The sequence below is a fragment of the Dermacentor andersoni genome, chromosome 10, assembly GCF_023375885.2.
Source record: "Dermacentor andersoni chromosome 10, qqDerAnde1_hic_scaffold, whole genome shotgun sequence".
Lineage (NCBI taxonomy): Eukaryota > Metazoa > Arthropoda > Arachnida > Ixodida > Ixodidae > Dermacentor > Dermacentor andersoni.
Window position 1 is genome coordinate 17,064,718 of NC_092823.1, and position 13,219 is coordinate 17,077,936.

The 13,219-nt window shown below is 45.4% G+C and overlaps 1 protein-coding gene across 5 annotated transcripts in view; it reads left to right on the plus strand.

Annotated features, from left to right (window-relative positions):
- Positions 1-13,014, plus strand: part of LOC126519322 (12S rRNA N(4)-cytidine methyltransferase METTL15) — a 131,700-nt gene extending 118,686 nt beyond the window's left edge. For 2 of the 5 annotated variants that reach the window (XM_050168953.3, XM_050168954.3), the window contains one exon: positions 12,717-13,014. In XM_050168953.3, the coding sequence (XP_050024910.1) occupies positions 12,717-12,923 (207 nt within the window). In that variant the 3' untranslated portion in view covers positions 12,924-13,014. The other 3 variants (XM_055065119.2, XM_072284955.1, XM_055065121.2) reach the window with 3 other exon arrangements.
- Positions 13,015-13,219: the final 205 nt, after the last annotated feature.

Consider the following 13,219-nt stretch of genomic DNA (forward strand, 5'->3'; position numbering starts at 1 on the left):
ATTACTCCTTGTGATCCCTAAATGCCTTCGCTCGGCTGTTCTGCACGAATGAGCGGTGCTGGCAGCCGTCTGTGCCACTGCTAACCGTATTGTTGCACCTATGCAGGCATTTTGACGCGGTTCCATAGAGCGGTGCAGGACCATCTTACCCAACGCAGCACCAACGATACATTCCAGAACGTGGCTGCAGAGTGATCTGTGCAAGCAATGAACCAGGAAATTCGTGCCTGCGCGGAAGGCTCACGGCGCCCCTCCAGCAACCCGATAAAAGAAGCCAGCGACAGCCACGCACACATCAGAGCGGTGCTGGCAGCCGTCTGTGCAACTGCTAACCGTATTGTTGCACCTATGCAGGTGGGCACACACACATTCATGTGAAAGTTTATTTCCTTGCATTTTACGGTTGCTGCACTGCTCTGGTGCCTCTTGTTGTCTGTGACACGTTTGTAGAAAATTTGTTAAAATGGGGGACGACGAGGCTACGCAACTTGACAATTTTGCCAAGACACTAGCAGACGAGGCTCCCAAAAGCATTGAAGTTACTAAGGTTCTGATGGAAATGACTTCTAAATTTATGGCAGCCATGACTGAAATTAAGGTTACCGTAAACAAGTTGAACTCATCTAGCGAAGCTGTACAGACTGAAATAGCAGCAGTGAAGGAATGAATGGGTTTCATGAACACTGCCTTTGAGGGCTTCATAACAGAAGTTCAAACGATGGGACTTGAACTCGCGGAAGTAAAGAAGAACAATCTGGAAATTCAGCAAGAAAACAAGAGCTGACGAACGAAGTGAAGGAGCTAAAAACACAATTGGTTGAACTGAAGCAGTACAGCAGAAGGAATAACATCGAATTGAAAGATATTCCTGAATCTGATAACGAGAACCTCGGTAGCATGATGACACAGATAACTTCTTACCTACAAGTTAAGCTTTCTCCTGAGGAAATAGACGCTGTACACCGTGTTCTAACCAAGTCGAAGGGACCTTCCAATGTAATTGTGAAGTTTAAGTCAAGGTCCCCACGTGACAGAATCATGCAAGCTGCAAAAAAGAACAGGCTAAATACTTCCGTGCTTGGCTTCCCAGAGAACGATCGCTTTTTGTCAGCGAACATTTGTGTCCAGAAAAAAAGGTTTTGCTCGGCAAAGCTATTGGAATAAAGCGTGACAGAGGCTGGAAATTTGCATGGGTGTCTGAAGGCAAAATCTTGATGAGAAAAACAGAAAGCTCAAGAATAATGCACATAACCTGTGAAGATGACCTGGAAAAAATTGTTTGATTACCAATGCTCTTGTGTTTTAGTACTTGTATACTCTTACAATGTCTTTGGCCATAGATGACGATGACCTGTTAAGCAGTGACAAAAAATTTGTCAATATTTTACTCTAATATCCGCAGTGTGAGGAGGAACCTGAACCTTCTAGTGGCTTACTTGACAATATATTCCCAATCTTGTGATATTGTAGCACTTACAGAAACCTGGCTGCAAAAAGATGAGAAAGTTATGCTTCCTGGCTATGTTATGCTATCTCATCCGAGAGAATAAAAAAAACCGTGGTGGTGGTGTTGCCTTTTTTATCAAAAATGGTCTACCTCTCTCGTGTTTGGCACCAGTCACCCTCAGTCATACAGACACAGAAACACTGTTCATAAAACTGCCCCATTCATTCACTGTTGAAGTTATTTACCGTCTACTAAATTCATGCCTTTCGTCCTTTCTTGATAAACTCGGAGGAATTTTTGAAACGCTTACTACACACTCAGAACGCATAATTATTGTTGTCCAAAATCAAGAAAGGGGCTGACAGATGGAATAGCACATGTGGTATAGAGTTTGTAAACAGGGATAAGGTGCCTCAGAAAGGCTGGCCAACGTTTCGATAGGAGTACCTATCCTCGTCAAAGGCGGCCTCGTCGTCCTCGGCATGTTAGTTTTAAAGGGTTAGTGCAGTGACGTCACGTGCGGGTGTTGTCGCTCGCGGCTGGTTTTAAAGGGAGAGACTTCAGACGAAACGAGCGCTGTCGTTCAACGTCTGTGAGCTTCGTTCCCAAGACGGGGGGGGGGGGGGACAAGAGCGGAAGAGTGGGAGCGTGAGGAGAAAAGAAAAGAAAGAAAGGAGGAGAGAAAAAAAGGACAAAAGAGGGGGGGAAGCCAGGGTGACACCAAGACAGAAAAAAGAGAGAGAAAGAACAAGAAAGAGGGAAAAAAAGTTTTTTAAGAAAGACGGGGGCCTGGGAGCGCGTTGGGGATGCGGGAGATTAGGAAGCATTTAGGGGTATCGTTGGCGGCATGTTTTTGTGGCATTAGAAGAGGCGGTCAGTGCGCGAGTAACACAAAATAAAAATAAAAACAAACATGAGTTTAAAGAGTGACTTGAGTAGCATAGCAGCAATACGTCGAGTAATTTTGAAGTAGTTAAGATGGCGACGAGGAGTCAGCGGTGCAATGTATGGGGTGACTGAAAGGCAGCGGCATGGTCTTTCAAGGGGCATTGCCCCAGTCGCTCAGCGTAGGTGTCGTTACGGCGGCATCCAGAAATGGCGATACCCTGGGTTGAGGCACCAAAAAAGGCATATTGACTTTGGAATGTGTTGGTGAGAGGTTTTCAAAAAAGTATATAAAAAAAAAGAAGGGAAAAGAGAGGGGGGACCGAAGCCGGAATAACAAACAGGAGGGTGACGTGCGCAGAAGCGGGCGGGGGCAAGTGTACATGGGAGAATGGGTTCGTACAGTTGATATAGGCGTAAAAACCTGAAAGAGTATATTAAATCGAGTAGTAGGCAGGAAAAAAAATTTCCAAATGGATGAGTAGGTGGTGAGATTAAGAATTAAGGTTAGTTGGTGGCATAATGTGTTTTGTGTCTTGGTTGATGATATGAAAATTTCAGATTTAAGTTACCGCTTTTAAAGATTCTAAGTTGCCGCGTGCCAAATTAATTCCCGTTGGGTGTAGGCAATTAAACTTGTGTATGAGGTATGATTCCATATACTTCCTTTCGCGAGGGGAATGGAAATTTGTTTGTAGTATATAGAGCCTTGATTTGTCAAATATATGACCATGTTCCTTAAAGTGGCTGGCTCCTTCTTTGGGTAAATAGCGTTTTGTATCCGCGCGGTGACCGTTGAGTCTTCTAAGAATTTGTTGTCCAGTTTCACCATGTATTGTTTGCTACAAGCGGCGCATTCTAGACAGTAGACTACGTTGCTTAATGTGCAGGTGAAAGCCGAAGTTACCTTGTGTGCGTAATTCGACGCTGTACTTTTTACTGTAGTAGTAGATTGAATATGTTTGCATGTAGAGCACCTGGGGCGGCCACAGGGATTGGTTCCCAACTTCCTCTTTGTCTTTAGTTTGGCGTGTACAAGAACATCTTTAAAACGAGTGTTGCATCTGTAGGCTACTCTGGGAGAGTCGGGAAAAATCTGATTAAGTTTCTGGTTGCTGGTGGGAATTGGGTAGTGTTTACTCAGGATGCTATTCACGTTTGGGAGTGCGTTTGAGAATTTCTCGATCAAGTTTGGTTGCAGCGCTGTAGGCTGTTTGAAGGTCACTGTTTCAGTGGTTCCTGTTTGATAGGGTTTGATAGTCTTGGTTTTCAACGCAAATGCGACGTAGTAGTCGTGTGGCTTGGCCTTTAAGGATGCCTTGTTTGCAATGTCTGGGATGGTGGCTGGTATGTTCTAGGTCCTGTTGTTTGTCGAAGGGTTTCATATAAAGCGTTGTCTCAAATTCACATATCATCAACCAAGACACAAAAGACATTAGGCCACCAGCTAACCTTAATTCTTAACCTCACCTACTCATCCATTTAGACCTACTACTCGATTTAACATACTCTTTCAGGTTTTTACGCCTATATCAACTGTACGAACCCATTCTCCCATGTACACTTGCCCCGCCCGCTTCTGCGCACGTCACCCTCCTGTTTGTTATTCCGGTTTCGGTCCCCCCTCTCTTTTCCCTTCTTTTTTGTTTATATACTTTTTTGAAACCCCCTCACCAACACATTCCGAAGTCAATATGCCTTTTTTTGTGCCTCAACCCAGGGTATCGCCATTTCTGGATGCCGCCGTAACGACACCTACGCTGAGCGACTGGGGCAATGCCCCTTGAAAGACCATGCCGCTGCCTTTCAGTCACCCAATACATTGCACCGCTGACTCCTCGTCACCATCTTAACTACTTCAAAATTACTCGACGTATAGCTGCTATGCTACTCAAGTCACTCTTTAAACTCATGTTTGTTTTTATTTTTATTTTGTGTTACTAGCGCACTGACCGCCTGACCGTCTCTTCTAATGCCACAAAAACATGCCGCCGACGATACCCCTAAATGCTTCCTAACCTCCCGCATCCCCAACGCGCTCCCAGGCCTCCGTCTTTCTTAAAAAAATTTTTTCCCTCTTTCTTGTTCTTTCTTTCTCTTTTTTTTCCTCTCCTCCTTTCTTTTTTTTCTCCCCACGCTCCCACTCTTCCGCTCGACCCCCCCCCCCCCCCCCCGCGTCTTGGGAACGAAGCTCACAGACGTCGGACGACAGCGCTCATTTCCTCTGAAGTCTCTCCCTTCAAAACCAGCCGCGAGCGACAACACCCGCACGTGACGTCACTGCACTAACCCTTTAAAACTAACATGCCGAGGACGACGAGGCCGCCTTTGACAAAGATAGGTCCTCCTATCGAAACGTTGGCCAGCCTTTCTGAGGCACCTTATCCCTGTTTACAAACTCTATACCACATAATTATTGTTGGCGATTTTAACATTGATACAAATACTGAATGCCACAAAGACTACGTGAACCTGTTAATATCGTACAATTTCTGAAATATGATTAATACACCCAAGCGTGTAACTACCTGCTCTTCATCTATTATTGATCATGCATTAACAAATATACCGACTAGGATACGCGCTGGTATTTACAGCGAACCCATCTCCGATCACCTCCCACTTTTTGTTGCTGCTGACACTGATATAAAGCCAGAGCGTGAGAGCAACAAGTATGTATCTAAAATAGATTATGCCCTACTGCATGAAAATCTATTGGCCGTTGACCCCAGTGTAATATACCATGATGACGTCGATACAGAGTTTAGTAACCTAATAGACAGGCTTTCGCAAATGGTTACTATCCGCAGCAGAAATATTAGTGTTCGCTCTTACGAAGCACCACTATGCCCTTGGATGACTGAGCCAATCCTCGCCGTTCTAAAAGAGAAGGATTCATGGTACCGTAAGTGGAAGCAACACAAGGATAATGTTTACTATCTAAACCAATTTAGGAACCTGCGCAATAGATCCGTGTCGATGATGAGGGCATGAAAAAAAGCATATTACACACGTCTCGTTGAACAGGCTTCCGGCAATTCATATAAGGTCTGTAAAATAATAAATGAAGTTGCTGGCAAAGCCAGTTTGCGCCGTGTTCTCCCGGAAAAAATAGATCGCAATACTACAGAAAGATTTAATTCCTTTTTCATCAATATCGGCCCGTCATTGGTTGCTCAACTCTTTGAATCACAACAAAATGCTGCATCCAATACTCAATACTTTTGTAATATTTCAAATCGAACCCGATGAAATTACATCCATTATTCTCAGCTTACCAGGCAATAAATCTGCCGGACTGGACGGAATTTACTCACGCATACTTAAGGAAAACACTGATATCTTGGTACCCATCTAATGCAAACTTTTTAATCATTCATTAAAATGTGCAAAATACCCCTCTCCACTAAAGATTGCCAAAGTTGTCCCGGTATGCAAAGATGGAGACCGATCCAACCCGTCAAGCTACAGACCCATTTCTGTCCTAAGTGTTATTAATATTATTTACGAAAAGGTTCTATCCAACAATATTTGCAAATTCTTAGAAAAATATAACTTACTCTGTCAACAGCAACACGGATTTCGAAAACATCATTCAACGGCATCTGCAGTCCTAAGCCTGACTCAATTAATACAGCATTACATGAAAACAAACTGGCCGCCGTTGTATTTGTTGATTTAAAGAAAGCGTTTGATACCGTGGATCACGCTATTATGCTCAACAAATTAAACCACTATGGATTTCGCGGTGAAGTGTACCGCTTACTTTCCAGTTACATCGAAAACCGTGAACAAGCTGTAGTTATCAATAGCATCATATCGTCACTTCAATATCTATAGACCGGGGTTTTTCAAGGATCCGTTTTAGGGCCCATGTTATTTTCGTTATACTTGAATGATTTGCCGAAGGTCCTAAGTTGCTCTGATATTTTAATGTATGCAGATGACACTGCGATCATAGTGACAGCTGACAACCATGAGGATCTAGAAGCAAAAGACAAACGCTGAATTGAAAAAAAATTACAAGCTGGTTTTTCACCAACAAGCTGACGAGTAATGCAAGCAAAACCAAATATATAGTGTTTAGCTCACGAGCAAAAGTAATTGACAGCTTCCATATTAACATTTTCATTAACGACCACTCACTCGAACGGACACGCTCATTTAAGTATCTTGGTGTCATTCTAGATGAACATCTTCACTGGAAAAATCAGATTAGCGCCGTCTGTTCGAAGTTGGCTTCTGGCTGTTATGCCTTATTACAGGCCCACGATTGTTTTAACACACATGCACTGCGTACCCGTTATTTTCCCTTATGAACAGTCATTTAACATACTGCGTAGAATCATGGGGTTTGACATACAACACTTACCTTGATCCTATCCGGCGATTACAAAAACGGGCTATCCGAATTATAACACAAAGCAAGTATACTGAACCAAGTAAACCAACTTTCCATTTAATAAATATCCTTCCTTTTGCGGTCTTTAAAGATAGCGATGTGTGTAAACAACATAGTAAATTATAATCAACCTTTCAATGCCTTCCTATTTCGCTCTCCTTCTCGACTCAGGAGAAACCTCACACATAGTAACTTTAATATGCCACCGAATAATAACATCTAAAGTGAAAGATTGGTGCAGTTTTCAGGAGCCAAGGTTTGGAATGCTTTACCCCCAGAAATAAAACAGTCCCACGAAACAAATAAAACAATAAGAACATACTTTATGAGCCTTGTTTAATCTATGTGATAGTCGTTTTCGGTTTGTGTTTGTTGTACCGTGTTGTTCACTACACATCTTTATTCATTCTGCTCTAAAATGCACATTATTTTATTTTCTCCTCATTGTATGCTGTACTTTGGTCTTTCGCCGTGATATTGGGCTTTTCATTTTACACAAGTGCTGTGTCATTGCCATCGTGTATTTTTGTTTCTGAACCACACACTAGCTCCTGGCTATGGGTTCAGTCAGTGTTTTGATCATTTGTATGGCAAGAGTAGCAATCAAATGAAAATGAAATGAAAAATGGAAAAACTTCACGACCTCCCCACTGCCGCTCACTTGGGTGTGTCACGTACCTACAACCGGATCTGCCGAAGCTTCTTTTGGCAAGGGCTTGCTTACTCTGTTCGAAGATACGTAGCTGCGTGTAAGAAATGCCAGCGAAACAAGACACCATTGACGCTCCCTGGTGGGTACCTTCAACCACTCGACATTCCCGCGGAACCATTATTTCGGGTTGGTTTGGACTTACTTGGCCCTTTTCCTTTTTCTACCTCTGGGAACAGGTGGATCACTGTGGCCACAGATTGCGCCATGCGCTACGCCATCACCCGAGCGCTTCCTACAAGCTGCGCCACAGATGTCGCCGATTTTCTTCTATGCGACGTGATTTTATTACATGGAGCTCCGCAACAACTTCTCACAGATTGTGGCCGGTCATTCCTAGCAAAAGTTATCGCAGGCATTGCCACGCGGCTCAAGCTATTCACGTCATACTAACCGCAAACAAATGGCCTCGCCGAGCGTCTCAATCGCAATCTCAAGGACATGCTCGCGAAATATGTCTCTGCAGACCACACTTCCTGGGACCTCGCTCTACCGTTTGCCACATTTGCTTATAATTCCTCGCGCCACTACACAGCCGGTTATTCCCCATTTTTCCTTCTGTTCGGCCAAGAATCGGCACTGCCACTCAACACGACCCTCCCTCTTCACGCAGCACCGACCAGTGAATATGCACTTGACTCCATCGCTCGCTGTGCCCACGCAAGGGAAATTGTCTGTGACCGCCTTCAAAAATTCCAAGAGAGTCAAAGGCGTTTGCACGACTGGTGACACCGAGACATGCACTTCCCGCCTGGTTCTTTGGTGCTTCTATGGCTCCGTCGCATCAGGTTGGCCTCTCAGAAAAACTGCTGTCTCGTTACATAGGCCCATACCAAGTATTTCCTGCCGTGACTCTCGTCACCTACAAGATCGCCCCTGATGCCCCATCTGCTTCCCAGTCCAGTGATATCGTGCATGTTACACGAAGCAGTATCACCCTCCCAGTGATGACATTTAGATGCTCTGGAACCTCGCTTCTGCCGCAGGGGGATTATGCTACACGTGTGTGGTATTTGATTGTTTCAACGATGCGCGTGGGCACCATCACTCGAGAAAAGAGGAGGAAGAACAAACTGTGCTTGCTCTGTGAATCTAACTGGTCAGTGCTGCAACTGCTGTTGTGAATATTGTGACGCAGCAGTTGTCACTACGTTTATTCCGAGTCGAAGATGCGGCCAACCGATCACGCCCACAGCACGGATCACACTCGAGAGCCAGTCTCACAAGCGATGGTGAAAAAGAAGCCCATATGAACCCCATATGATGATGATCATGTACAGATGACAAAGAATAGCTTATAAGTGGCCACACTAATCTCCCCTCGCGCGAGAGCGGCCATCCTGGCCGCAATTCAAAGGGGCGGCGAACGCCTCGTGAAAGGCTTCATACGGGAAACGTGGACAACCTCAGCGGTGCGGCAGCGGCGGTCATTTGGAACAATAACTGGTACTACGCGATAGTTCACCGGAGAAGTTTGCTCCAAGACTTTGTAGGGGCCGATAAACCGAAGCTGAAACTTGTCACACAAGCCAGGAGTATGAAGTGGTGTCCGGAGTAGCACTTCGTCGCCAAGGCGGAAGCACACAACGCAATGAGAGGCGTCGTAATGCTGCTTGCGGTCCTGTTGCCGTGCTTCGGTGTTGATGCGGGCGAGCTGGCGACAACGCAGAATGCGGGACACATATTCAACGCGGGAGGATGAACATTGATTGACAGTTGCCGCAAAGAAAGAGACGTCTAGACAGGAACAGGGCGAACGACAACAGACAAGGTAGAATGGCGAGTAACCGGTCGTGCGTTGAACGGCGGTATTATACGCAAAAGTCACGAATGGCGAAATTGCGTCCCAGTTCCTGTGATCCGGTTCGATGTACATGGCTAGCATGTCTGACAGCATGCGATGAAATCGCTCTATGAGGCCGTTAGTTTGCGGATGGTAACTGGAGGTAGTCTTGTGGGTGGTTCCGGAGGCTCTGAGTACTTCGTCTACTAGTTGCGAGAGGAATGCTTTTCCACGGTCGCTCAGGAGGACGCGAGGAGCACCGTGGCGCAGTATTAAGGATTGAGGTATGAATGCAGCAACTTCAGAGGCTGAGGCAGAACTCACAGAAGTTGTTCCGGCGTAGCGTGTCAATTGATCAACGGCTGTCCCAATATAACCGGTTGCTCGTCTTACTGACTCGTCCTTCGCGTAACAATATTGTTACGGTGGAAAAAGAGGACAAGGTTGTCGACGGTGAAGACGACGAAGTGGCAACAGCCTCTTGGGATTCTCGGCTGCTGTTTATATACGCATCGTGTAAATACATCGTGTAAATAGTTTTACACGCGTGACATTTGGAAGATATCTAAAGATATCTACATCTGAAAGATATCTATAGCGGCTTCACAGCCGCTGTAGTCTTTCATAAAGAAAGCAACAAAATCCCTATAAAGAAAGGCGTCAGGCAGAGAGATACAATCTCTCCAATGCTATTCACAGCGTGTTTACAGGAGGTATTCAGAGACCTGGATTCTGAAGAATTGGGGATAAGAGTTAATGGAAAATACCTTAGTAACTTGCGATTCGCTAATGATATTGCCTTGCTTATTAACTCAGGGGACCATTTGCAATGCATGCTCACTGACCTGGATAGGCAAAGCAGAAGGGTGGGTCTCAAAATTAATCTGCAGAAAACTAAAGTGATGTTTAACAGTCTCTGAAGATAACAGCAGTTTACGATGGGTAGCGAGGCACTGGAAGTGGTAAGGGAATACCAATCATATCACGACATAACCCAATACTACCGTATTACATGACACACTAGGCCCGCACCACACAGCAAGCTAAACAAGCGTCAGGAGATCACCTGGCGCAGGTTACAGACACACTCATACCAGAACCCCTACGTATACGCGTACATTTACCCGGACAGAGCAAGTCCGTACTGTCACCTGTGCGGCGAGCTAACCACGCTCAGTCACATCCTCTGGCAGTGTGAGGTGGACCCCTTCCCACTGATCTCCTGGCCTCTCCCTCGTCTTCATTGTGGGAAGAAGTGCTGCTTAGCTCCAGCCCGGATGTGCAACTCCGAGCCATGGAGCAAGCTGTGGAAGTTGCCGTCATGCATCGTCTGGTGGCCAACTGGCCTTGACGAGCCCATGAACTAGCACCCCCTTCTGACGAATAAAGTTGACTCTCTCTCTCCCTTTGAGCAAAATCACTTGATTTGTTAGTGTACCTACATAACTTTGAAATCTATTGAACCAGTTGTAATAGAATTAGGCTGTATGCTCCATGTCGGAAAGCAAGCTAGCAGTACTGTGCGCAGGTCAAATGTTCTAAAGCTGATACAAATGCTGTTTGCAGTTGCTTCAATATTCCTTGCAAGCAAATAAACTGACACCCCACCGTATTGAATGAGAAAACTAACTTCTGCTTACATCGCAAAAGCAAAGCATGCTATAGAAATTATATGTCAATTCAGTTATAGGATATTATGTGCCAAAGCCACAATCTGATTATGAGGCATGCCGTAGTGCGGGACTCTGGAATAATTTGGATCACCTGGGGTCCCTTTACATGCACCTAAATCCGAGTAAACGGGTGTTTTTGATTTCACCCCCATCGAAATGTGGCTGCCGTGACCAGTAATCGGTCCCGTGACGTCGTGCTTAGCAGCCCAGCACCATAGCCACTAAGCAACCATGGCGGGTGAAATGATATGTCGCCTCCCAGCATATAACATGTGTCATGGTTAACTTCAGACCTTCTGAGCTAGTTTTCATTCCTGCTACCATGCCTGTGGACAAAAGTAGATTAGTGAGAACATTTCTGCTGCCTAAAGCATTAGTAAAGCTAATGCGGATGCAGAAAGCTAACATAACAAAACCAAATGAAGCTTAAGTGTACTTCGCTATAATATATTAATGCGCCTGCCTAAATGAAAGTAAGATCCATGATTTCAAATGCCCACGTGATATTTAAAATATATAAAAAGAAAGCAATGGTCTACTTGCTGGGAAGAAAGAATTCGTCCCAAGTGAGATGTTTCAAACGAACCAGCATAGTGTCCATCACCTTTGCCCAATGTGTAAGTTTGTTATACGCGTCGCTCTCTGATGTGCGTCATCTGCTTCTTCCGGGAAATGATGAAATTATACATTGCTGTCTTTCCACCGCGATGACCTGAATAATGGTGCACAGCGAAAGTCTTTAGACATCCGTATATTTTTTTTTGGGGGGGGGGGGGGGGGGGCTTGTGCGTCGTAGCATCACGGCAATTTGAGAACTATGAGGCATTCAGGGCATGCTGCGATAGGAAACCCTCTTTCACTTCAAGGCTGAACCTGGAGTGGCCAGTTCTTGTCGCGGCCGCTAGGGGGCAAGCGATTACTTGGAGTCGTGAATAGCAAAACGACAAGGCATGTGTAGGAGCTGCTTGGGACACACCTGCTCGGCACATATGGGCATATTGTGCTGCATTGATTCATGCAATGCTTCACATTACGTCGATGTCCACTAAAGTTGTCTGTTAAATTTTTTTCCTTGACAAAGGTGGCCACCTTGTCTGGCACATGGCCATTTTATGATGCAGCCATTGTGCATGCAGAATCTTCAGAATGCTTACTTTATGTCTTGTGGGTGGAGCAACCTCCAGAAACTCCTCCAGTATCTTCAGGGACGAAGTTTTTGCAAATGCAGAAGCTTAGAGAACGTGCTGTGCACTTTGGCAATGAAGGCGATGCTCAACCTTCTCAACATTAAGGACCCTATTTTGCAAAATGTTCTGAGGAGTAAAGGATGTTCATTGTTCGCTGCTACCTACTGAATTGTGAAGTTCTGTATCACAAGCTAAAGGTGGTATTACGGAATTGGTTAACTAGAGAGCTGGGATGACAAAATCCATGCATACAAGCATGAATGAGGCTTGTTCTCTTTCGTCAACGCAGCACTCTTACTTTCCCTGCCGATCCTGTATCCGTAAATTGAGCGACGTTTTTATTCAATCATTTTTCATGTGGGTGATGTGCTGAGTGTTCCGGTTCACGTGCAGCGGGGCTTGCTCATCAGTATAGTGACCTTGCACGATCGATCAGTTTCATGATATCTGGGGTTGGTTAGGAAAACTTTTCAGACATAATGAGTGAAAAATACACTATGCTTATGGGAGGTCACCGTGCCATGAAAATCTGTCAGCCAGTATTTTGAGTTATGCTAGTATGAGTTTACTGTACAGGCTTCTGTGCATTATTTATTCCCACGTGTGCTGCTTTTTCTGTGTCCCATTCAGGGTGTGGATGTGAGTGAGCCAGTCGACATAGCCCAGCGCTACCGCAATGCGGCCGTGTGGCACAGTGCGGAGGAAATGGTGTCCGAGCGGCAGTGCTACTGGCAGCCACTGGGTCCACTCCAGCTGCCATCGAGAACGGAGCTGGAACGCAATCCACGGAGCCGCTCGGCCAAGCTCCGTGTCGCCGAGAGGACGGCCGTCGATTGACGCAAGCCATGTCAAGCACCAATCAATTCTGTTCATGAAAGGTTCACTTCATTTCTTGCATCTTCAGGATCATTAAAAGCAGCACAACAGATTTGTAATTGTCAAGTTTTACGTGACTTTTCACGGCTTCCTGTTAAGTCGGAGCTAGCAGAGTTGACTCGCTCCCTAGGGTGGGTGTGTTTCTTGCAAGATAGACTGGGCCAGTCCTGTGCCAGTGCACAACCTGTGTCCTCGCGTGGTTTGTAATGAGAGCTTAATGTTCCTGATTTGGCCGGTTGGTGTTGAATCATTTTTCT